Genomic DNA, 26,521 nt, shown 5'->3' on the forward strand with positions numbered 1-26,521 from the left:
CCCTGAATCTGCCTGTGTGTCCCCTGACCCTTATATAAGAGATGTCCTTTGACTTTCAGGATACTAGTTAAAGTGGCAGCTAAATATTAGCAGAAAAAGACACAGGCAGTGTGCAGCCAAAACAAATAAAGCTAACAAAACAAGATCAAATGAGCTATACTTACTTTGCTGATGTATCTTCATCATACTTTGCTTTCAGGTCAAATAAAGATGCCTGAGACTTGTCCAAGGCTAAAGATGAAAGAAATAGATTATATAAAGTCAGAGATTGCAGAAATATCAAACCTCTCTGCTTAGGCACTCTAATCGAAATAGGAGACTTGAAGGACATGCCTGTCCAGGTGTATACTGAGCTACAATGGCCATTGCATGCAGGTTTGAATCCAGCCTTTGGATACTACATCCACCAAGTTTCATTTATCCTATGGCTAGTGTCACAGTCCATGGAAGAGTTCACAGCTATTTAATATTCTTCTTTTAATTAAAGATTAAATTGATGTAGTAAATGTTAATTACAATGGCTAAGGAAGGGTGTTTTCCACAGAGACCAATAAAATGGACAAACCTACATGCCATGCAAAATTACAGTAAGATTTCCAGTTCGCTACAAAAACAGTGAGCTTAAGAATGGACTAAAACAATCTGTATAATGAAAAGCATGGCAAGAACAGTATCTGGGGAATGGATACATCATGTGCTGGATTAGTTTACAGAATCGTGGGAATGAAGCCTCACCATCTACCCAGATAGGTCCTATTGTGCCAAAACAACATCAGAGTCATTTCATAATAGTTCTCAAACCTGTCTGCAGAAGTTGAACTTTCTGTTCAGTTTCTTCAAGCTTGGAAGACGTGAACATTTGTGTCTCTTGCAACTTTCTAAAAAGAAAAAATAAATACATTACAATTATAGAGTAATCATAAGGCGTAAATGTAGGTAATTATCACTAGCATTATTCAATATAATACATATATATATATATATATATATATACACATATACATATATACACATAAATATATATATATTCATATATACAATATAGAACCCAAATGTCCAAATTGGATGGATTTGACTGCCTGGTCCTTGAAATATGACTGGATCACATGAAAGGAATGTGTCAGTATTGCTTTAATTAAAGGGAATGATAACAAAGCGGTTTTTCACCTTCAAAACACTTTTTTCTTTCAATTGTTCGCCAGAAATAAATACTTTCCATCTTTTATTTTTAACCGTTTTTCTAAAATCTAAGTTAAGTTGAATGTTCGTGTCTCTGGCATTTCAGTCTGGCAGCTCAGTAATTCAGGTGCAGACTCTAAACGGTTACAATTTTGCAACATTTAGTTGATACATTTCTCAGCACCAACTCTGGAGTATTAGCAACTATTGTATCAATTCTAACAGCTGCCTGTAATGAAACCCAGAGAGTCTGCTCAGCAGGGACAAAGATAAGAAATGTATCAACTAAATGTATCAAATTAGAAGTTTACAGGGTCGGCGACCCCCCCCCCCAGAGCTGCTTTAGTAGGTGAAAAATTAAACATTTTAACACTTCAATATTAGAAAAACAGTCACACATAGAAAATAGAAAGTAATTGGAAAAAAGTCTTTTATTTCTGGTGAACAATCTGAAACCAACGGAACTGAAAAAAAGTGTTGGAAGGTGAACAACCCCTTTTAACGGTGACCTCTATTGGCTAAACGTATTAAAGAACAATGCTACATTACAACTCCCAGACATTATCTTAATCTAGGACTACACAATCTTATTATTCATACTAAATCTATAATATACAGTGAAAAACAAAATAGGAAATAATGTGGAAAGATATTATATACACAAACACTGAAGTTTAATACATTTTCTGGTACTAACCTCTCCTTTTCAGCAAAGTCATTTTGTAACTTTTGTTCTTTCTCAAGAGCTAGATTTTCCGCTTGGTTCTTCAGGGTCTGTTCATATTCCCGGATTTTCTCTTTAAGTGCTTTTATTGTAACCTCTGTAGAAAAACAATTGGGAGAAAATGTGTTTACATAGCTTCATGTGGTTATATAATACAAGGCTTTCTTTACCCTGTAGGATCACAGTGTTTTAAACTGCAGCTCTTCAACTCTGACACAAAATCAATAGATATGAGTCCCTTTGGAGACCTTTAACTCCCTAAATGTTAAATTGAACTTTAAACGTTTCAGTTGAGAAGGATCAATGGATTTTGCTGGGAAACAGAGCCAGGGTTTCTGCAACATGCCTGAAAAGAAAAATCAATCGTAAAACATAATATCACCTTATTGAACAGTTTCAAATTATCTCTCTGTTGAGCTGGGATTAAGAAAGTCTCAGTGCGGGTTAAAGTATGAATTTACATGTAGAACAGTTTATTTATTTTGTTGCGCAGATTAGGACATCAAAAACGAATTTCCCATATGAAAAGTGTTTGCTGCTTCTGTGTTAAATATCGGTACGCTTTGCTTCAGCATCTATATAAAAAGTCCAATGAGGAATACAAGCGGTTGAAGCACTAAACTCATACAGTAATATTTATGGTAAAGATATGACTTCAGGGCCTGCTTCTGAAGCTGAAATGCTGCAGGTAGGGCAATGCTGATTTGAAGTGTTACTGTCGCCATTCTGCTCAATAGACATTCCTACAACTGCGCTCTGTTAACCCCCCTGTCAACCTCTCCTATTCGCATGCCCCACCTAGATAGCTGTGCACGCCTTTAGAGGGCAGAGACACATGTGGAGATTTAGTCGCCCAGCGACAAATCGACCCTCTTCTGCGGACGACTAATCTCGAACTGCCTTTCCGCCAGCTAGAATCTAAATCGCCGGCGGGATGGTACTCGGGAGTGTTTCGTTTTCTGAAGTCACCCGAAGTTTCCTCATGAGGCAAACTTCGATTTGCCACAAAGGTCCCTATGGAGCCTTGTTCATTTAGGGCAGGGATCCCCAACCTTTTGAACCAGTGAGCAACTTTCAGAAATAAAAGGAGTTGCGGAGCAACACAAGCAAGAAAAATGTTCTTTGGGTGCCATATTAGTGCTGTGATTGGCCATTTGGTAGCCCCTATTTAGATTGTCAACCTACATTGAGGCTCTGTTTGGCAGTGCACCTCGTTTTTATACAACCAAAACTTGCCTCCAATCCAGGAATTCAAAAATTCTTGCTTTGAGACCACCGGGAGCAACATCCAAGGTGTTGCTCAAGAGCTACTGGTTGGGGATCACTGATTTAGGGTCTACAGTAGTGATGTGTGGCTGGCCTGAAGCCCACGGGACCTGCGGGTTGGGTGGTTTTGGGCCAAGTTCCTCAGGCTGGTTCTGGCTGAACTTTAATCTTCTTTTATCCTGTCCCACTTCTTCAGCCTCTGTGTGTGACTGTATATATATATACTTGTTGAGGCCCGCCCCTTCCGTGATGCAGCAGCAGGGTGGATCGGCGCAGGTATATAAAGAGAGGAGTGTGCCTGGTCGGGTGCTGGTGTTGCTAGATTGGGTTAGGGTCGGGTGGAGGAACTTTAGTCAGCCCACACACACATCACTAGTCTACAGTTCAAATCATTGTCGGACTGGCCCACCGGGATACCAGGAAAACTTACGATGGGCCCAGGTGTCAGTGGGCCTCTTGCTTATAGCCATTTGGTCTATTTCTTTATGGGAACAAAGAGGTTTAATAATGGAAGAATAGAGTATAGTATGTAGAAAAAAGAGACTAGGAGAATAAAGAGGTTGATTGAGGAGAGGTGGTATAATAGTTTGGAAAGTGGGCCCTCAACCTAAGGTTTTCTGGTGGGCCCCTGGCACCTCAGTCCGACACTGGTTCAAATGCCTGATGGGAAGATCCCTAAACCTACAAACAAAATAGAAACAAATGCATGACCGTTTCTATAGATTGTCTACATTCACATTAACAATCTGTTGGGCTCTTGGGCTATTGTTCACTGCAAACTTTATTGTTCTTGCATTTTGCATGTTTTAAGTGGTTCCCAAACAGGTCATTGAAAACATGATAAGATTTCATGTGAGACAGACTTGGTAGGAAATTATTATATTATTTTCTATGTTTTTTTTAACGAAGGATGATTCTGACAAAGGTTAATGATTTGCATTGTTTGTTATTATATTTATATACTCCTGAAACTTTTTTTTTTAACCTTAATAGTACACTTATTTAAAAAAAAAGAAAACTTGTTATACAACATCAAGTTAACTTAAAGGGAAAAAATGTTTTTTTCAAACTGCATCAGTTAATAGAGCTACTCCAGCAGACTTCTGCACTGAAATCAATTTTTCAAAAGAGCAAACAGACTTTTTTATATTTAATTTTTAAATCTGACATGGGACTAGACATATTGTCAGTTTCATAGCTGCCCCCAGTCATGTGACTTGAGCTCTGATAAACTTCAGTCACTCTTTATTGCAAGTGAAATCACCCCCTTCCTCCCCCCCAGCAGCCTAACAACAGAACCATGGGAAGGTAACAAGACAAAATGATAGACCCAGTGTATCTCTAAATAATAGCACCCCTTTAAATGGATGTGGCTTTTGTATGGGAGTCTTTATAACAGACATACAATCCTCGAGGTGGCGTTAGCCACCATATCAACTGTTGAAGGGACATCCTGGCTTTGGATATTTATGAGCTTGAACTTTATTCACTCCGTTGAGTAGGCGAATGATATGTGTGATAGGCATATGGAGATTCATTCTCATTTTTAAAGGGGCACTGAAGTATAAGCACGGTTTTCCCTTTACACTGTACATGTTGGCACTGAAGTATAAGCACGGTTTTCCCTTTACACTGTACATGTTGGCTGAATATTACATTGAAACACATTGGATGTGGTGTTTCCAACAGTACATTCAAATATTGCACTATATTTTATTATTTTTTGTGCTTCCTTGTAGCAAATATTGCTTATTTTGTGTAATGAAGCTGCAGTGTTTTTTTTATTTCACAATTCACTGATTCCGATATTGAGGACAATGTTTATGCACTGAACTTAAATGTACCAGATTCTGGTTTCCTGTGAAAGCTGATTACAGTAACACAAACTAGAAAACGGTCAAAAGGTTTACATCCCTTATAAAAATCCATATACAAGTTAAGAAATTGCCCCCACCACCAACAACCGCTGGTGGAAAGTCCTCAGAACATCCTGACACGTTACCTACATTTTAGCTCTAAGCTTTTATATAAGGAAGCAAGAAGTGGAAACAAAAGTATCAATAGAGAAGAGAAAGTTGATAAATTCCTATATTCGCTTTCTCTCTCCTGCCCAGCACACTGCACAAGAATGGGTTCCAGGCAGGAGAGCAAGCTGCTCATTCTCAGAGCAAGAGGCCCTTTCTTCCAAATACACAGTAGGATACAGAAGAAAAGCGCTGCCATTGGCTGTCAATTGAAACTGAAAATGTTTGCTTGCTTGAACGTTCTCAGTGATTATTTAAGCTTCTGTATAAACAAGAATTTAATCACTGTGAGCTTTGAGCACTATAAACATTTTGATGAGATCACGCTTGTTATTGGATTTATCAGGTTTTCTTCCAGATGTTGGCAGCCATTCAAATCTCTTTGGTGCCTCTCTCATTTACTGGTGTGTGGCAGCCATTGCAGCAAGAACGGAGACAGGCTGCATTATATTGTTATCTCAGGTGTGGTACTTATTGTTTCTGAGGTTTCAGTAGTGCAATTAGCCAAATAATATCATTAAGGAGGATAAACATTTTTTGTCTAACATCAAGGAAGCAGGAATTTTCTAGCAGTTCTCATACCTTTAAATCAGAAAATATTGTTCATCTTTAAATTACCTTAAAGTATGATTTAGAGAAAGCTATTCTAAGACAGTTTGCTATTGGATTTTTTTTTTACTATTTGCCGTTTTTGAATTATGTAGCTTTTTGTTCTGTAGTTTGTAGTTGATGGGGTTTTATGTTCCTTGGATAAGACCAAAGTAAAAAGGTTGTAAATAAAAATGTCTGTATCAGGGATATCGGCATAGACATTCCTCTGTATAACATACAATACAGCATAATTTAGGAGTATAGTGAACATAGTCACTATGCTGTAGTACAGGGATCCCCAACCTTTAGAAGCTGTGAGCAACATTCAGAAGTAAAAGTAGTTGGGGAGCAGCACTAGCATGAAAAATGTTCCTGGGTGCCAAAATAAGGGCTGTGATTGGCCATTTAGTAGCCCCTATGTGGATTGTCAACCTATATTGAGACTCTGTTTGGAAGTACACCTGGTTTTTATGCAACTAAAACTTGCCTCCAAGCCTGGAATTGAAAAATTAGCACCTGCTTTAAGGCCACTGGGAGCAACATCCAAGGGGTTGGAGAGCAACATGTTGCTCGCGAGCTACTGGTTGGGGATCACTGCTGTAGTAGATATAGCCAATCTCTTGTATCCTGCTCTGCCTCTGCTTTATTCATTCTGTCATACCTGACCTCCAGGCATATAAAAAACCAGTGCCAGTGCATGGTTTCCCTCTTAAAGCTAAAGGTCCGTTGGTTCCGGTTTCTTTCCTATCCTTTTAGGGATTCCCAGGGTAGAGCCCCTCTCCCTTCAACTGTTGAGTCTACTGTATATCAGTTATGTCACTGTCAAATACTGATAAATAAATATATGTCCTCTAGCTTTAGCCATTAGTAGTGACAATATATAACTTCTACACAAGCAGCAGGTTCGGTCTGGACTGGCTTGATCCATCTGATAGGACAGAGACCAATGTCAGGCATTACATAGGTGTAACAACACACACTTCTTGAAACTTGGAATGTGTCAATATCCCATCAGCATGAATAACTTTATCTCTTACTAAAACAATACTTTAAAAGAAAACTCATAAAAAATGAAAGATTAAAAAAAAGTGTTCAACTGCTTTAAGCACCCAATCTGCCATGATACGTGTGTCAGAGCACAGACTTCAAAAAAAAAAAAAAAGGATGATGATGAATTAGTTTGATACAGAAGAAATCTGCCCTTATGTAATTTTTACCTTGATTTTTTACTTCAGCAAACTCTTTGTTATATTCATCTAATGTTTCTCGGAGCTTCTGATTCTCTGTCTCTATATCATGCATACGTTGAACTTTCAGCTGGAGTTGCTGTCCCAAATCCAAAGCGGGTAATGGATCTACGAATAAAGAGAATAATTTAGCTCGGTAAAGTACAGACACGCTATGATATTCGTCCTGAAATATGCAAATGTCGGGTAAAAATAAATGTGCAGACTTACTCTGCGATGTTTGAAAAGTTGTGCATTGTTTAATCAGCTCTTTTAGGACATCATGGAAGGCAAAATACTAAAATAGTGTTACATTCTCTGATGTGAGTTTTGTGCCAACTTTTATAACTGCTGATTCCACCAACATATGTGAAGACTGATAGCAAATATAATATTAAATTTAGAATTACATGCATCTAAGAAAGAGCATTTCACAAACTTTGCACCAGTAAGCTTTACAGAGGAGTTTGCATTTTTAATGCTTTTATACTACATTTAAGACAACTTGCTCCTTCCTTCCATTAATTTTGGACCGTTCCAGAGATGTCTGTAAAGGGACTACTGTAAAGTGCAAGGGTATTTAAGGCATTGTGTGGATAGGTACTTCCTTTATTTCTGCAGACTGAGTTTAGTAGCCGAAACGTTGATATAAACCACTGAATTTTTCACGAAAGACCTGTGAGTGCGGTTCCTTTCTTTTTTGTACCTTTACATTAATTTATAATCAGCACCCAGGCAGTTGTGATCCTTTGATTGTGTGTGCTCCGGCATATATATATATATATATATATATATATATATATATATATATATATATATATATATATATCCTATATAATAATGTTGGTGTCTCTGCGTCCAGTCCCTGTGTCCGTGGGATTTCGCTACTGCGCATGTGCCCCACGGACCGTCTCTGGCGAATTTTTATTAGACTAGAACAATTCTGTTTTTATGAATATTTTATAAATGTAGCGCCCGTTAATTTAACGGGCTTAATGTCTAGTATATATATAATTTAGGTTTTCAAATGAATTTGTTTTATTTTTCTCCCTCCCATATAAACTATGTAAGCTAGTGCTGTCCAATTTATATGGTACAGAGGGCTGGAATTTTTCTAATCTACATGGTGGAGAGCCTATAATGGAAGCCAGTTTTAGCCACTCCCTGTTTTTAGACCACACCCACTTTAAATCACACCCATGTTACCACAAGACCGTGTCCACATTAATAGCACACCAAAAAAACAGATGGTTGGTGCTCACTACAGGGATCAGGGCTGGAACTAGGGGTAGGCAGAGTAGGCGGCTATCTAGGACGCCATCATTGAGGGGCGCACTTTTAATGGGGTTTTTTTCTTTATTTTTTTTCCAAGCGTTTATTTAATCATTTGTTTCAGTAATCATGGTCACTCAGTGGGGTGGAATCGCCCTCCTTCACCTTCTCCCTCTTGCCAGCAAGTAATAGCTCCTTCTGTGTGGTGCGGCAGTGCAGCACGACGTGCGTATACGCGTCAATGACGTCACTGATGCGGTTGGGTGGCAGAGAGCTGGCGGCCTGCTTGGTGTGGCTCGCGCTTGCTGCTCTCAGCCTTGCACAGTTGCACTGAACTGAAGACATTCTTTATATTACTGTAAAGTGTGAAGCTTCCTGCTGGCACAGCCAGGTACAGATTTGGGCCAGGGGCCATTTGTTTGCTGTTGCTGCTGGGCTGGGTGCTGGCACAGGTACATAAATACTTGGGGGCAATATGATGTGATCAGATTTATTTTTGGCTGCTGCTGGCACAGGTAAAGATTGGGGGCAATATGATGGCTGCTGGAGGGCTGTATGATGGATGGCTGCTGAGCTTGCTGGTACAGGTATGGGAGGGCAGTATAATGGATGGCTACAGGCACAGGTATGGGGGGGCTGTATTATGGATGGCTGCTGGGCCAGACTTTCTGGTACAGGTGGCAGTAATATAAATAAAAAAGTGTTGTACATTTTCTTGCTTTCTTTATTTAAAAACCATCATGTTAAGGAGGGAAATGGTAATGCAGGACAGGGGGGCGCTGATTGAAGCTCTTGCCTAGGGTGCCAAACTACCTTGGCCCGGCACCAGCAGGGATGTCACTCATATGTGAAAAAAGTTGTCTTATTAAGACATACCCTTAAATCCATATGCCTCCTCCTCCCCTGTGTATAATACAGTACCCCAGCATATGATTAAACACCTTAGGGGCCCCTAACAATACTTTTAAAATGCTAACAAACCCCCAGAACAAATACCAGGCTTATGTTCCATAGGGATCATAGGTCAGGCAGAGTATGGCAAACACAGGGTGCAAAGAGCTGGCAAAGTATGACACACACACTGACACAGGGAGCATAGGGAAGGCAGAACAGAGGAACAGGAATCAGGACCAGTCTCATATGTACTACATACAGTGACACAGTGCTGGTGCCCCATTAGCTTTTTGTATAAAGTGTGAACAGTGAACAATGTGGGCAGTTTCAGTCGGGTCTCTGGTATGAACAGTACAGGCCTTTAGGGTGTTAACAATAGAGGTTTCACAAGTGTGAACAATGCAGTGTGGATTACAGGTGTGAACAGTACAGAGGATAACAGTGTGAATTTTATCTTTAAACTATGCAGAGGCCAGTTAATCTCGGTAGTGATACCTTTTAAATTTTACAAATGGTAAAAAGACACAGCAGGCAGACTTTGATGTGGAGGGCCACATAAGGGGGGGTCGCTGGCCGCCATTGGACAGCCCTGATGTAAGTCATACTGCTGATGATTGATTATGCAACTAAACCAGCAACTATAATATCAAATTGTAGAAGTAAGAAAAGTATCAAGTTGATACATTCAGATACATGTATGTAGCTTTTTGATTTGCTACAGGGAAAACAACAGAAACAAATTGTTTCATTTTAAAATAAAATACCTATATAAAATAAAACATCTGAAAAGAGTCACATGAAATTATTTTCACCCTTTATCTTTCACAAGCTTCTTACAAATGTCCTTTTTATAGCTGAACTGGTCATCGCGGCATTGATTTCCAATATTAAATTAATGGCTCAGCTGAATTCTTTGGGAAACACATGATAGCAGGGCGCTTGAGAAGAGAAGCCTTTCATAAAATTATTGAATACACGTCTAATGAGGGCGCCAGGTTTAATGGTAAAAAGGCAGCAAAGATTTAGTCTCATGTCGAGGAATGTTAAACATCAAACTAAATGGATCAACAACAGTGTACATTAGCTCGCTCATTTAACTTCAAAACAACAGTCACTCATTTTCGGACCACCCTCAGTCTGAAAGAACATACTGTATATCCGTTAACACATTAGGCATGGACACATGGTTTTTCTCAGCAATCCAACCAGAGCCGGAGAGCTGATCGGACTAAGACATTATTAGGCTCTACTTGATCAGACTCGTTTTATGGAAAAATGTTCCAGCTACCACAGCCCTGTATTGAATAGGTTAAACAAAGTTATTGTATTTCATTCACGTATAATTTGGACTGGACCCAGCTCTCGCAAACAGACAGTATCTCATATTAGAACGGAGACAGACAGTCGAGCCATCTAAGTACTAGTTAGGAGACCAGTAAAAGCCTGGTTGCTGGGGTAATTATTAGGTAATGACAGTAGTTATTATATCCGGAAGTGAGAGGATTCATGATAAAATAAGGAACATGTATCAAAAGAACAAAAGCAACAGGGACAAAATGACCCTTTCACAATGGCAATAATTAAGCAAAGACAGTAGACCAACAACAACAAATTTTCACACAAACATCTGCCTGAGTTAGATCAGAACTGGAAACTTTCACTGATTGGATCTTAAATCTAAGGACACAAATTATTGTATCATATTCCCACAGATCCAATCTTAACTTCCACTTTCTGCACTGACTGAATCCACCAGAACCCTTGCCTGGTACCATTTCCAGAGATGAAGAAAACCTGCTTAAAGGAGCAGTGTGTTATACTCATTTAGATATTAAACAATTGTGCTTAAAAAAAGTAGTCGTTCAGGCTGATTTATTGAATATTTCTGCAAAAACCCTAATAATCCCTCCCTTCTCTTCCACTTCCTGCTGCCTGAATTCCCAGGCTGTGCAGGGGAGCCGGCGACTCTCAGCTCACTGCAATGCAGGACAGGAACCAATCAGCAGCTAGCAGGACCTGATAGGGAACTGAAGCCTGTCTGTGCTTGTGTGACTGCAGGGCTGTGATTGGCTGTCCCCCTCCTACTGTGCTTCTGGCAGGGACCATTTACAACACGCCCACCCCTCATTTGAAACACAGACAGAGACCAGAGAACATCTATAGGGAGCTCCAATAAAGAGGCTATTTTTAAAGATTTATTTTTTTTGCACCATGTAAAAGCAACATCTTATTTTACTTATAATTGCCTACAAAATTAGTTTTTTTTTCATTTACCCTATATGTCTCCTTTAAAGAAGAAGGAAAGCTACAGAGGCAGTTGATTGCCAATAGATAAGCCCCAATAACATAAGCAATAACACTATATTTATTTTATAGAATACTTCACCATACTGGAGTAAACAGCTCTATACACTGTCTCTGTTTGTTTAGGATAGCAGCTGCCATATTAGCTTGCTGTGACATCACTTCCTTCCTGTCTCTCCATGCTCTGGGCTCAGATTACAGCAGGGAGGAGAGGAAGGAGGTGGGAAAAAAAGGGGAGCAGAGGAACAAACTAAGCATGCTCAAGCCCTAGTCCTTAGGTTTATGCTGAAAACCGGAAGTCTGATACAAAAGCCCGTGTGTACACAATAGAAGGAAAGAAATTTGGTGTTTCTTTTGACAGAAGACTCTGAGCAGCATTACTTTGAGGGTTTACTGGTGTATTTATATAGTGCTTTCTGATAAAGCTTACTTAGTTTTGGCTTTTCCTTCTCCCTTAACATAACTGTGTTTAATTTGCTGCACAGACATCTAGCACTTTTCTTAACCCTTTAAGTGCCAGCAGAATTTCACATTTTGGTTACGCGAAATGCCAGCCGTTTTTGAAACATTTTGTGCTCTCTCACTTTAGGGGCATTTTCTGAGGGGAAACCTATGGTTTACCTAGGAAAACTATACATTGTTTTTTTCGGTAGAAACTGAGCTTTCTAAATCTGCCTGAGTTTTCATGTATTTCCACCTGTGCAAAAAAATTTATAGTGCTAAATACCATTACCATTTTTCATCGTATATCAATTTATACCAGAAAAATATTTCATTTTACGGATGAAAATCCAACTGATTTGGAAAGCCTTATGTCTCTCGAACGTGCCAATACCAGATATGTATAGTTTTAGGGAGATTTAGGATTTCTGTACAGCAAAAACTCCCGGCAGTATATTACCGAATTTTGAAAGCACTAAGGCAGAAAACGGCATGCTTTAGATTCCAAGGCAAAAAATCCTGAAACCGTAGGTTTACCCCAGAAAACCATACATTTTTGAAAAGTACACATTCTGCCGATTACAAAATGGGTAACTATGTCTCTCTACTCCCAACTACCAAACATAAAAGCTTGTCTGAACATAGCGGTTTTTCAACAAAAAATTCAAAATTCTGAAAAATCATTTCAAAGGTTTTATTTTGCTGCTCCGCATATCCCAAACTATATTAGGTACCAAGAAAAAGCACCTGAAATATGATTGCCAGGGGTCCACTGAACAATTTGATACCCATTATGCATAGGTTTACCAAAGTATCTGGCATTTAGAGACACCAATATGTAGTTAGCACATCCAAATTGTTCAGGACTTTACTTCAGCTACTGAGAAATCAACACATTGACTGCATTTTTTGTGGGGTAAAAACACAGAAATATATGTTTACCCCCCAAACCCATATATTTTTGGAAAGTACACATTCTACTGAATCTAAAATGGGTACCCATGCCTTTCTGCTCCAAACTACTGAGTCGCAAGGCTTTCCCACAATTGTCGGTTTTGGTGAAATATCTGAAAATTTCCTCAAAGCTTCAACTTCCCAGCACCATATCGCCCATGTATCATTACGTACTAAGAAAAAGCACCCTAAATATTATTGCCAGGGTTCCTCTGAACATTTTGGTGGTCATTGTTCATAAGTTTACCAAAGTATCTGGCATTTAGAGGCCCCAAAATGAAGTTAGCGCATACAAGCAGTCCCGTGGGTAACTTCAGCTAATGAAAGATCAACACATTGACTGCATTTTTGTGGGGTAAAAACACAGAAATATATGTTTACCCCCCAAAACCCATATATTTTTGGAAAGTACACATTCTACCGAATCTAAAATGGGTACCCATGCCTTTCTGCTCCAAACTACTGAGTCGCAAGGCTTTCCCACAATTGTCGGTTTTGGTGAAATATCTGAAAATTGCCTCAAAGCTTCAACTTCCCAGCACCATATCACCCATCGTTACGCACCAAGAAAAAGCACCCTAAATATGATTGCCAGGGTTCCTCCAAACAGTTTGGTGGCCATTGTTCATAGGTTTACAAAAGTATCTGGCATTTAGAGGCCTCAAAATGAAGTTAGCGCATACAAATAGTCCTGTGGGTAACTTCATCTAATGAAAAATCAACACATTGACTGCATTTTTGTGGGGTAAAAACACAGAAATATATGTTTACCCCCCAAACCCATATATTTTTGGAAAGTACACATTCTACTGAATCTAAAATGGGTACCCATGCCTTTCTGCTCCAAACTACTGAGTCGCAAGGCTTTCCCAAAGTTGTCGGTTTTGGTGAAATATCTGAAAATTGCCTCAAAGCTTCAACTTCCCAGCACCATATCACCTATGTGTCATTACGTACTAAGAAAAAGCACCCTAAATATGATTGCCAGGGTTCCTCCGAACAGTTTGGTGGCCATTGTTCATAGGTTTACCAAAGTATCTGGCATTTAGAGGCCCCAAAATGAAGTTAGCGCATACAAACAGTCCCGTGGGTAACTTCAGCTAATGAAAAATCAACACATTGACTGCATTTTTGTGGGGTAAAAACACAGAAATATATGTTTACCCCCCAAACCCATACATTTTTGGAAAGTACACATTCTACAGAATCTAAAATGGGTACCCATGCCTTATTGCTCCAAACTACTGAGTCGCAAGGCTTTCCCAAAGTTGTCGGTTTTGGTGAAATATCTGAAAATTGCTTCAAAGCTTCAACTTCCCAGCACCATATCACCCATGTGTCATTACGTACTAAGAAAAAGCACCCTAAATATGATTGCCAGGGTTCCTGTGAACATTTTGGTGGCCATTGTTCATAAGTTTACCAAAGTATCTGGCATTTAGAGGCCCCAAAATGAAGTTAGCGCATACAAACAGTCCCGTGGGTAACTTCAGCTAATGAAAAATCAACACATTGACTGCATTTTTGTGGGGTAAAACACAGAAATATATGTTTACCCCCCAAAACCCATATATTTTTGGAAAGTACACATTCTACAGAATCTAAAATGGGTACCCATGCCTTTCTGCTCCAAACCACTGAGTCGCAAGGCTTTCCCACAATTGTCGGTTTTGGTGAGATATCTGAAAATTGCCTCAAAGCTTCAACTTCCCAGCACCATATCACCCATGTGTCATTACGTACTAAGAAAAAGCACCCTAAATATGATTGCCAGGGTTCCTCTGAACATTTTGGTGGCCATTGTTCATAAGTTTACCAAAGTATCTGGCATTTAGAGGCCCCAAAATGAAGTTAGCGCATACAAACAGTCCCGTGGGTAACTTCAGCTAATGAAAGATCAACAAATTGACTGCATTTTTGTGGGGTAAAAAACAGAAATATATGTTTACCCCCCAAAACCCATATATTTTTGGAAAGTACACATTCTACAGAATCTAAAATGGGTACCCATGCCTTTCTGCTCCAAACTACTGAGTCGCAAGGCTTTCCCACAATTGTCGGTTTTGGTGAAATATCTGAAAATTGCCTCAAAGCTTCAACTTCTCAGCACCATATCACCCATGTATCGTTATGCACCAAGAAAAAGCACCCTAAATATGATTGCCAGGGTTCCTCCAAACAGTTTGGTGGCCATTGTTCATAGGTTTACCAAAGTATCTGGCATTTAGAGGCCCCAAAATGAAGTTAGCGCATACAAACAGTCCCGTGGGTAACTTCAGCTAATGAAAAATAAACACATTGACTGCATTTTTGTGGGGTAAAAACACAGAAATATATGTTTACCCCCCAAACCCATACATTTTTGGAAAGTACACATTCTACAGAATCTAAAATGGGTACCCATGCCTTATTGCTCCAAACTACTGAGTCGCAAGGCTTTCCCAAAGTTGTCGGTTTTGGTGAAATTGCCTCAAAGCTTCAACTTTCCAGCATCGTATTGTCCATGTATCATTACCAGCATAAAGCATCCTAAATATAAACATATGGGTCTACTAAACAGTTTGATACCCAATGTGCATAGATATACCAAACTATGTGGCGCACAGAGACCCCCAAATGACAATATGTATAGACATTTTCACGGCTGACGCGCTGGCTGCTGCAATATAAGCACCCGGTGTGTGTATTATGCGACATTAGCCCACCTAACAGTACAGAGACCCCAGAAAACCATATATTTTCAGAAAGTACACATTCTGACGAATCCAATATGGGTAAATAAGTGTTTCTACTGCAAACTGCCAAACTGCAAAGCAATGCTGAACATAACGTTTTTTATCAAATTTCGGAAAATCGTCACAAAGCTTGAATTTTACCCCATTATATGCCACACATTTCGTAACGTATCAGCATAAAACATCCTAAATATGAACGCCAGGGGTCTACTGAACACTTTGATGCCCAATATGCATAGATATACCAAACTATGTGGCGCACAGAGACCCCCAAATGACAATAGTGTATATACATTTTCACGGCTGACGCTCTGGCTGCTGCAATATGAGCACCTGGAGTGTGTATTATGCAACATTAGACCCCCCTAACAGTACAGAGACCCCAGAAAACCATATATTTTCAGAAAGTACACATTCTGACGAATCCAATATGGGTAAATAAGTGTTTCTACTGCAAACTGCCAAACTGCAAAGCAATGCTGAACATAACGGTTTTTATCAAATTTCTGAAAATCGTCACAAAGCTTGAATTCTACCCCATTACATGCCACACATTTCGTAACTTATCAGCATAAAACATCCTAAATATGAACGCCAGGGGTCTACTGAACACTTTGATGCCCAATATGCATAGATATACCAAAACTATGTGGCGCACAGAGACCCCCAAATGGATATATAGTAAATAAAATTTACAAGGCAAAACAAAATAAGGCAGTAAAGAGTGAAATGCAAAAAAATCCAATAAAACCACAAAAATCAATGTTTTTTTTCCAGACTAGTGTTATCGGCCGTCAGAATCACAGTTTGAATATTTTAGCTGGGCCAAACAGGTTATACGGCTAGAAACAAGTGAACACAACATACGCAGAGCTGAAAATGCAATAAAATGGCTAAAAATTCAATAAAATGGCTAAAAATGCACCAAAATACCCAAAATTGCAATATAATCACCGAAATAACATAAAAAAGATATTGCACAGTACGGTTAGCGAATACGCTATTCGTAATGGCAATAAAACATTTTTTTCAGCCAAAAAAAGAAACGATGCGATAAGAAAAAAAAAAAAAAGACACAATGCCATGTATGTGCGTGTGTACAAATGGTAAATTACATGTTATGTGCGCGTGTGTGCGTGTGCACATGTGTGTAAGTGCAGTGAGTGTAAGTGACCCCCCCAATCCCCAAAAATGTATGTGTAAGTGTGTGTAAGTGTGAATCTAAGTGTGTATTACTGTAATAAGTGTGTGTTGGTGTGTTTGTGTGTGTAATTGTTGCACTAACCTGAAAAAATCGCTGGAGACTGTTGCAGGCGATCTGGAAGGGCCTCAGGAAGAGATCTGCGATGTCCTCTGTGTGCCTGTGCTGTGGGGGCGGAGATATCCAGCGCGGTGTAGGCTGCAGCAGCAGGACACGTAAGTTACACGTGCCTGCTGCTGTTTTTGGGCCCCTGGGCGATCGCGCCCCAGGGGCCACTCGATCCCCTGCTCTGCTCGTTGCCTAGGGGCAGGGGATCGATGCGGAACGGAGCGAGCGGCTCTAACAGCCGCTCCTCCGCTCCAGAACCCGGAAGTGCTGCAGAACGTAGAATCTACGTTCTGTGGCATTTCAAGTTACTTTTCCACAGAACGTAGATTCTACGTTCTGTGGCACTTAAAGGGTTAAAACAATTTCCTTTGGCTAAAACTTATACGAAAAGTACAACATAGAGAAGAAAACAAGATATAAAGGCATATGCTTAGCTACAAATCTAAAGAAATCATCGCTAAGTCATGGAAGACTAATGGGCAGCAGAATGAGAATAATTATCTATAGCACTGTAGTCTATGGCCATCATATCAGTTTACTCTGGCAGGAGTCCATTTTTCACAGCAATAAACTTGTTTGAGAACAAACCACAGTTCACTGCACATAAAACTACAGTAAATACATAAATACAGTGAATTTTAGTTGTTTAAAAAGTCTATCATGTTAGTTGAGCAAAATAAACTTTACTCACACTGTATTTGTTATTTAAATTTTGTTTCCTCCATTTTGGAGTTGGAATTCACAATCACAGTAAGCAGGCAGGCTCAATTTTGTAGACAAGGCAAGTTGGTATCACCCCAAAATCTTGTGTATCAGCCAGAATGGAGGACCTTATGCCCATGCATGGTACCCTACACAATTATAGAGTGGGAGGAGGGAGGGGGGATGTTAGCAGTGCAGTGACATCTAGGAAGTACTGAATAGAAAGTGAAAGTGAGTGACTGTCCCACCTCTGTGCCTGAGGAAGAGAGGAGGGGCAGGCAATATGATTGACAGCTGAGGCTTTTGAATACATTTATAAAAGGTATGGATGTTTTAAGGAAAAAAAGAATTTGTGTCTAATGTTTAATTTGCAAGGACATTCATCATACAGCTTTTTAAGCCTGGGTGACAGGTCCGCTTTAAAGGAATTGTTCAGTGTAAAAACTGTGTAAATAGATAGGCTGTGCAAAATAAAAAATGTTTCTAATATAGTTAGTTAGCCAAATATTTAATGTATAAAGACTGAAGTGATTGGATGTCTAACATAACAGAACATAGCCCAACTTCCTGCTTTTCAACTCTCTTAGTTTACACTGACTGGTTACCCTGGTTACCAGGCAGTGACGAATCAGAGACTTTAGGGGGGGCCACATGGGTCATATCTGCTGCTTTTGAATCTGAGCTGCATGCTGAAGATTAAATGCAAACTCGCTGAACAGATATGTACCATGTGGCCCCCCTTCAGGTCACTGATTAACTCAGAGTTAGAGAGCTGAAAAGCAGGAAGTAGTGTTCTGAATATTATGTTAGACATCCAGTCACTCCAGCCTTTATACATTACATGTTTGGCTAACTAACTATATCAGAGACATTTTTTATTTTGCACAGCCTATCTATTTACACAGATTTTATTTTCACGCTGAACTGTTCCTTTAAGGTTTGGTTTTCTTTTCAAGTTTGTTATTACTGCTATTGTGTGAAACAAATACAGACAGTAAATGTGTGCTCCAGGGCATAACATTTGGACCTGAATGACATCACTAAGCTGGAAAAGGCGAAGCTGCTTTTGGAGGACACATATTGATACTATTTCCAGGTAGGAAAGATTTCTGCAGTTCCAGTGATTAGAACATAAAAAGATAAGTTTTGCAAATCATCGGCTGAATAGAACTGCAGGTTGAACATCCGTTGAATGGTTATACTATGTTTATACTGTGAGGCTTATTGCAAAAACACATGTTGAAAGACTGAGATGTCTTCCCCAGTGTATCGCTAGGTCTATATATATATATATATATATATATATATATATTATATATATATATATATATATATATATATATATATATATATATATATATATATATATATATATATGCACCGCGGGTTGATGAATTTTTGTCTTTTCTCAACCCAAATATGCAAGATAAGGTAAAGCATTTCATGTAATTCTTAAATGCATCGTTAATGCGATTTTCAAGAAGGCTAGCAGTAAATATTTTTAGGGATGCACCGAATCCACTATTTGGGATTCGGCCGAATCCCCAAATCCTTCGTGAAAGATTAAGCTGAGAACCGAATCTGAATATGCAAATTAGGGGAGGGAAAGGAAAAAGTGGGGGGAAAATATTTTACTTCCTTGTTTTGTGATGAAAAGTCATGTGCTTTCCCTTCCCTCTCCTAATTTGCATATGCAAATTAGGATTCAGATTCAGTTTGGTCAGGCACAAGGATTCAGCCGAATCCAATCCTGCTGAAAAAGGCTGAATCCCGAACCAAATCCTGGATTCGGTGCTTCCCTAAATATTTTATCGATAAAAGAAAAACCTGACGTGTATGTTTGCAGTTCTATCCAAGAACCAGGGAAATGGAGGAAAAAGGCCTCTCAAAACTGAGCAAGAAGCGATGTAATGTTAGTGCCCCTTTAAATTCCAACTGTGCTAGCCACAAGCTACCGTAATCTAGTTTTACTCTGCCATTCACACAAAGAACAGTACAAGTTAATCCTGCCTTTTTGCTGCATTAGAATGGAGAGATGAATGAACCCCTTGTGTGTTCGGTATATGCAATGGCACCGCATTCCTGCATACGTTACTTTTTTGCCAGGGCACATAGGGCTAATATAATCATAAGATTACATAATTAAACCGGCTGTCTCATTATAGAAAATCAACTGGAATTCAGGGCCTAATTAGTCATACAGCAATTAGCATGCTGATGAGCAACTGATGAAAAGCTGCCTGGCTTTCCAGTGTGTCAAGACCACCCAGTTATTTAGTGGGCAGAAATAAGCAAATGGTAATAGAGAAATGGAAGCCTGGACAAACAGGAGTCTGATTCATCCTCGGCTACGTTTTCTGTTTTATTACCTCAAGCCCCACACTGAAAGGCGATCTTCTCAATCAAGCCCTCTGCTTCCTGCGTCACTCCACAACAGAGCAACCTGATCTAATTTTACAATGAAAACAAGGGCACACAAAGAGGTCAGTCACATGCGCTCTGGGTTCTGTGCAAAGCTAAACACGGCCAATGCACGAGAGGCTGCTCCCTGGCAAATTATCGGGAAGCTTATCAGGAAATAGAAGAACCAAGCAAAGAGGTCTCCTGAGAAAAAAGAAAACAGCCTTAAAAATAAAGAGAGGAAATATGCAGGGCATTTATTTAGTGAATAACAGCCCAAAACAAGCTGCTTCTCTATCCGGACAGCCTCTCTGAAAATGAAGAACGACACGGGCAGACTTCCTTTTCAATACACAAACACTGGGGGCTTGCTTCAAGAAGCCTAAGCAATCTAAATAAAACAAAAATAAGGCAGGAATCACACACACAAAGCTCCACTCATATTATATATAAATATATAGGTATGGAATCCGTCATCCAGAAACCCAATATCCAAAAAGCTCCAAATTACGTAAGGCCGTCTATCATAGTGATAGATTCCCTAAAGGGCGAAGTGACTAACGCTAGTGAAAATTCACCAGCGTGACGTCATTTGAAACTTCACAGACGCAGGCGTCACTTCGCTAGCAAAGGAGATAGACGCTAGCGTTGATTCGCACTCTAACGACAGGCAAATTTGCGCTCTGGCAAACGAACGTAACTCAGCAAATTCACTAAGATGAGGATTTTACTGAATGTTACCTCATTCGCCAGACTTGTCTTCGCCAGCTCAGACCAGGTGAAGTGCAATGGAGTGCATAGGACTTCCTCAATTTTTTGTCCCAAAAAACGCTGGCGACTTCTCCTTTTTTCTGAGTGATAGCCTGCAAAGGTCCGTAAATTTTTTTTTGGGTAACCGGGTTCCCCCTACATTTTCTAACATATGAAACATAAACTATACACTGGACTCATGTGTAGGGCAATATAACAACTCTATTTTATTCTATTTACTGTAGGTTCCCTGGACTTGTGTAATGTAATGTATGTGCTGCAACATATACGTCCATGTAACTTTATCATTCCCCGCCATATGCAAATTAGCCGACGCTAGTGCATCTTCACTTTGATTGCCAGCGTTCAGGCCCTGGACACAACTTCACACTTTAGGGAATTGGCATTGTCCTAGCGAATTTATGCCTGGGGAATTTTTGCCGCTTAAGGAATTTGCCTCATAGACTCCATTTTTTCTAAACAACCCAGATTTTTAAAAATTATTTCCTTTTTCTCTGAAATAATAAAACAGTACCTTGTACTTGATCCAAACTAAAATATAATTAATCCTTAATGGAAGCAAAACCAGCCTATTGGGTTTATTTAAAGCTTACATGATTTACCAGTAGGCATAAGGTATGAAGATCCAAATTACAGAAAAGTCTGTTATCTGGAAAAACCCAGGTCCCAAGTTGAGCATTCCCATACCTGTGTGTATTAATATATATATATATATATATATATATATATATATATATATATATATATATATATATATATATATATATATATATATATATGGCGCTCACAGGTTTTACACTGCCACAGCAAATATGGTTAAAAAGGGAAAATGCTTTTTGATCTGGGATCAATAAACCTTTTCTCTTTTAAACCATATTTGCTGTAGCAGTGTAAAACCTGTGAGCCTTTGTGCAGCCCAACCATGTTCTGTATATGTATATATATTTATAGTATTCCACGTTAGAAGAACCAAAGTTTATGAGGGGCACATGCCCCTGATCCTTCTGTAATAGAGGCAAAAAATCTGTATGGCCTTGACAAAATGGATGCTAGTCAGGGCTATAATGGATGCTACTCAAGTCTATATACAGTTAGGTCCATTAATATTTGGACCCCAATTGAGCTGCATTTCACTTGTTGAAGACTAAACTTTGGACAGAAAGGCCCACAAACAAACAGCAACTGAAAGCCGCTGCAGTAAAGGTCTGGCAGAGCATTAAAACCCAGAATCTGGTGATGTCCATGAGTTCAAGACTTCAGGCTGTCATTGCCAGCAAAGGGTTTTCAGCCAAGTATTAGAAATGAACATTTTATTTTCAGTTTTTTAATTTGTCCAATTGCTTTTGAGCCCCTGAAATGAAGTGATTGTGTTAAAAAAAGGCTTTAGTTCCTCACATATGTATGCAATCTTTTTGTTCAACCCACTGAATTAAAGCTGAAAGTCTGCAGCTCAACTGCATCTGAGTTGTTTCATTTAAAATTTATTGTGGTAATTATGTACAGAACTAAAATTAGAAAAAAAGTTGACACTGCCCAAAGATTTATGGACCTATACCTGTTATATAGAATTAATTGTGAATGTATGGTGACATAGTAGCCTTATGCATTTTGCACACCACATGCCTCATGGAACACAAACTGATTAGACTATTCTTTAAAAGTATCTTTGCTTTTAGGAGGCCAGTATATGCCTTTTGTCAAAATTATATGGATGCTCTGCTAGTAACATCTACAGAGTCAGGAAGAATCGTTTAGAGTTTCACCATTTTATATATGGGTGTGTTAATAATAAGCCGTTGAGAAACAGGGCCATATTTAAAAAGCAGTGTAGAAATACAAATGTCAGCTTTGGTTTTTATAGCAGCAATCTTCCCCTATGTAACAGAAATGTTACATACAGGGCTTACACCAACTTTTAAGTTGAATTGAACAGATCTTTGTAAATGTATCACCCCCATTACAGGGGTAAATTTGTAACTATATCCCTTCTGCTTTAATAAACAAATGCACTATTAAGGAATATAACTAATAAAGTTTTTTGCTTTCAACAGATCAACATTAATATTAGTCTACAACTACCTTGTACCAGAACAAGATCTTTCAGCATTTACAGTTTCCTAAAACAAGAAGCACACAGAGTGGACTAATAAGGAGAAAATACATAAAAAAAACAATTATTTTAATAACCACTCAAACCACAAGGGAAACCACGACTTTAACTTGGTGATTTTTATTCCTATTCTTTAAGACACGCCTTAACACTTTGTGATGAATTGGAAAATAAATGGATGAGATTCACCATGCAAAGGCAAATCTTTTCTAGGCTTGGCTTCTATGTACTACATCACTGTCAACAGGAAAGGCAACCAAATACATTAATAACCGCTCACAACTCATAAAAAGGTAGTTTCCATCACTTAGCTGCCTGCTTCATATTACTATGCATAATATGTGGGAAAATGACACACTCTGCAGTGGAAAAATGACTAGTACATTTTACATTTGGGAGGTTTTCAGTAAAAAAAATATGTAGCTGCATGAGCACCTTAAGTATATAGCTTTGTTACTGAAAGTAAAAGTGGAGTTTAAAGGGGCGGAGGACACACAATTACTAAGTAAGCAAGCTTATAAAATATTTTATATCAAATTATTCAAACTAAGACTTGTTTAACTTAGGTAACATACCTCCCAACTTTTGGAAAACAGAAAGAGGGACAAAAACATTGCCGCGCTATTTGCGGCGAAAATGTTTCCATTTTATGGCCACACACCCTAAATACCAGATCCTTTTTACAACATTTGGCAAGTTATAGAAAGTTGGAATACATTTCTGAGGGTTTAAGGGTTCAGGTTTTATGTGTTATTAAAGTTTTGTTAATAAAGGTGAGCTGCCCTTAAAGCTGCAAGTCACAATTTCCTCAGGAGACGGCTTATCGTAAATAGTTACAATTGTTTCTTTGCTTATCTTAAATTGGTACAAATGTATCAAAGTGCATCTGCCATTCTGGGCTCTCTTCCAAAAGCCTCAGTTTTAGAAACTTTGTATCTTTTTCTGGCTGGTCAGTGCAAGAGATTAAAGAGAAAGTCGGGACATTTCAGAAACAATCCGAAACTGTGGTTCAGCTGACAAAATCAGGACTGTACCGCGAAAACCGGGACAGTAGGAGGTATGGGCTTTATTTTTTTTCTGCTGCAAATAAATGGATTAAAAAGCATTTGCCGGTAGGTGTGCTTCTTCCATGCAAAGTTATTACATACTGGCACAGACATATGAGGAGTTTTCATATTTTGAGGTTTGTTCACGCAATAACATGCCAACCATGTGTCAATGGAATAAACATTATAATAAAATTTCACATGAATCATTTTATATTAGTCATTATAGCCGCAGGAGATTTAGGCTGAGTTTATATTTAGACTGAGACAAGATGCAAAATAAAGCTGGTCGCATTGCTAGGAATTGTAAATGCCACACCTGGTGTATAATGATAATTCTTGTATTTGCCAAAATACCACATCCACAAGATAAAAATAAATTACATTGTCTGAAAAAAATGTCAGCTGTGCTTGAACATCCATGATTTGGTTAGGCTGGACACAAAGGATTTGCCTCAAAAGTGCTTGAATTCTACAGAAGACCCTCGATTCACTGCATCTCTAATTCCAGTAGAATACATGGGGGAAATATATACTTGCTCCAATGTAGTTTGTAGTCAAAGGCTCTACTAATTGTTTATTTAAACACTGATAATCAAATGGGCTGCACCATCAATAACTGCCTTTAAATTCTATGCCTAGGCTACATTTTTTTAGACTTTTTTCAAGGAACTATTATATTTGATATTCTTTTTTTTGTGGAAAGAGTCTTTGGGGCCAGCTGTTGCTATAAGCAACCATTATTGCACTAACGTTCTTCACATTTCAGCAGCAAAGTGTTCCTGTACCCCAAAGGTCAGCAATTATATTTAACACAAAAGAACAATTTTTTTTTACCTGGAACATCAATTAATCTCTTATAAACATTCAGAAAGGCGGCCTCTGCTTCTTTGCTTCTTTTACTTAATGCATCAATCTAAACACAAAATAAGAAAACAAAACTCAGTTACTTGTTTCACAACAACATTTTTTCAGGTGCTATTTTAATTTTTTAAAACAGTTTGAAGGACAACCATTTTTTTCTGGTCCCCAGAAGTAAAGACCTTTTCAATCACTTTCTATTTTCTCTTTGTGACCATTTTTCTAATATTGAAGTTTAAAAAGGAACGCCACAAAAACATAACAAGCTTTTTGAAAGTAAACAATTTCAAGCAACTTTGCAATATACATCAATTAAAAAAATATGCAGACTTTTCACGATCTTTAATGGTTTCTGACAGTTCCCTAAGCCAAGCCCCCTGCTCTCCTGCTGATCTGTCTGACTACTTTGCTGAGCTGGCTGACTACTGTTACTTTGTATCAACAATCTGTCCTCAGCCTGCATCCTCCAAACCCCACAATTCCCTGCACACGTGATTTCAATAGGGAACAGAATATCACAGTGCAATGCATTGTGGGTTATGTAGTTCCTGCATGCTGTGTAAACTGTGGAGAAATTGTTACAATTTGTAACATCAGTGTTTAGTCCTGCATTCCCTGCCAGGATTTCAAATGATGCAGAAAAAGAACTGTTAACCAGCTGGATTGCAGCATAGAATAGAGTCCATTTTTTGGAACCTGTACCCGCAACCTGCAATCCGCAACGCGGACCCGCAACCCACATTCTTACCCGATTGGACCCGCTACCCGACCCGCAAGTACCTATTCCGCAACCCGTTGACCATCAAGAATCAGGAAGTGCTGTCATTGTAAACCAGAAGTGGCATCATCGGAAGTAGACGTGATCAGAAAAAAGGAGTAAATATCGCTATTGAGAAGACCCGCAGCCCAACCTGCAGAACCGCCGACCCGCGTCTATACCTGCACCCGCAAGGTTTTTGCTGGTACCCGACCCGTCGCAGGACTCTAGTCTAGACATTTCTTATCTTTGTCTCTGCTGAGCAGAATTCCTGAGTTTCATTAAAGGCAGCTGCTAGAATTCATACAATAGTTGCTAATATTCCACAGCTATTGCTGAGAAATTTATCAACTAATGGAGCAAACTGTATCAGTCCAGAGTTTGTACCTGCATTACTGAGCTGCCAAACACCAGAGACACGAATATCAAGCTTCAGTTTTAGAAAAAGTGGCAAAAATAAAACTTGGAAAACAATTAAGAGCCCACTGAGCTTGTGCCCTGTGACAAGTTTGAAGTCCTGGATCATTGCTGCAATTGAGAAGCTGAAATTTTATGCTGGTGCAATAAGTTCAATGCATAAAATCTGGCATTTTTAGCCATATTCATTTTAAGGGTTTAGTTCTCCTTTAAGTGTTTGTTAGCAAGTGTTTTAGGGCTGTTGTATATATGAATGAACTTTACAAAGAACACCTGTTTTTCACAGAAATTAGTATAAAAGCAGGTATCCAAACTCAATATATCTAACGCATTAGACTTTACCCCCAAAGCTAAAAACACAGCAGTGGCCTCTGAATCTAGACTTATAACATCTTTCATGTTTTGGGATTGCCTACATATACCTTTGACACTTTTATAAACTACCCGTATATTTTAGGTTCAGAAGTCCTTTAATATAGCAGTATCAATTTGTAAAATCTAAATTTAAATAGCTTGCAAAACACTGACACTATAAAGG

General features: G+C 38.9%; 1 protein-coding gene across 3 annotated transcripts in view; it reads right to left on the reverse strand.

The window, feature by feature from the left end:
• cux1.S (cut like homeobox 1 S homeolog) overlaps positions 1 to 26,521 on the reverse strand; it is a 249,974-nt gene that overhangs the window by 137,693 nt on the left and 85,760 nt on the right. For all 3 annotated transcript variants that reach the window (XM_018249101.2, XM_018249099.2, XM_018249098.2), the window contains exons 4-8: positions 24,786 to 24,864; positions 7,002 to 7,139; positions 1,877 to 2,000; positions 802 to 878; positions 165 to 231 (exon numbers count right to left, since the gene is read on the reverse strand). In XM_018249101.2, coding sequence (XP_018104590.1) covers positions 165 to 231; positions 802 to 878; positions 1,877 to 2,000; positions 7,002 to 7,139; positions 24,786 to 24,864 — 485 coding nt within the window. The remainder of the gene's footprint in view (positions 1 to 164; positions 232 to 801; positions 879 to 1,876; positions 2,001 to 7,001; positions 7,140 to 24,785; positions 24,865 to 26,521) is intronic.

The sequence above is a fragment of the Xenopus laevis genome, chromosome 2S (assembly GCF_017654675.1).
Source record: "Xenopus laevis strain J_2021 chromosome 2S, Xenopus_laevis_v10.1, whole genome shotgun sequence".
In the NCBI taxonomy this organism is placed as follows: domain Eukaryota; kingdom Metazoa; phylum Chordata; class Amphibia; order Anura; family Pipidae; genus Xenopus; species Xenopus laevis.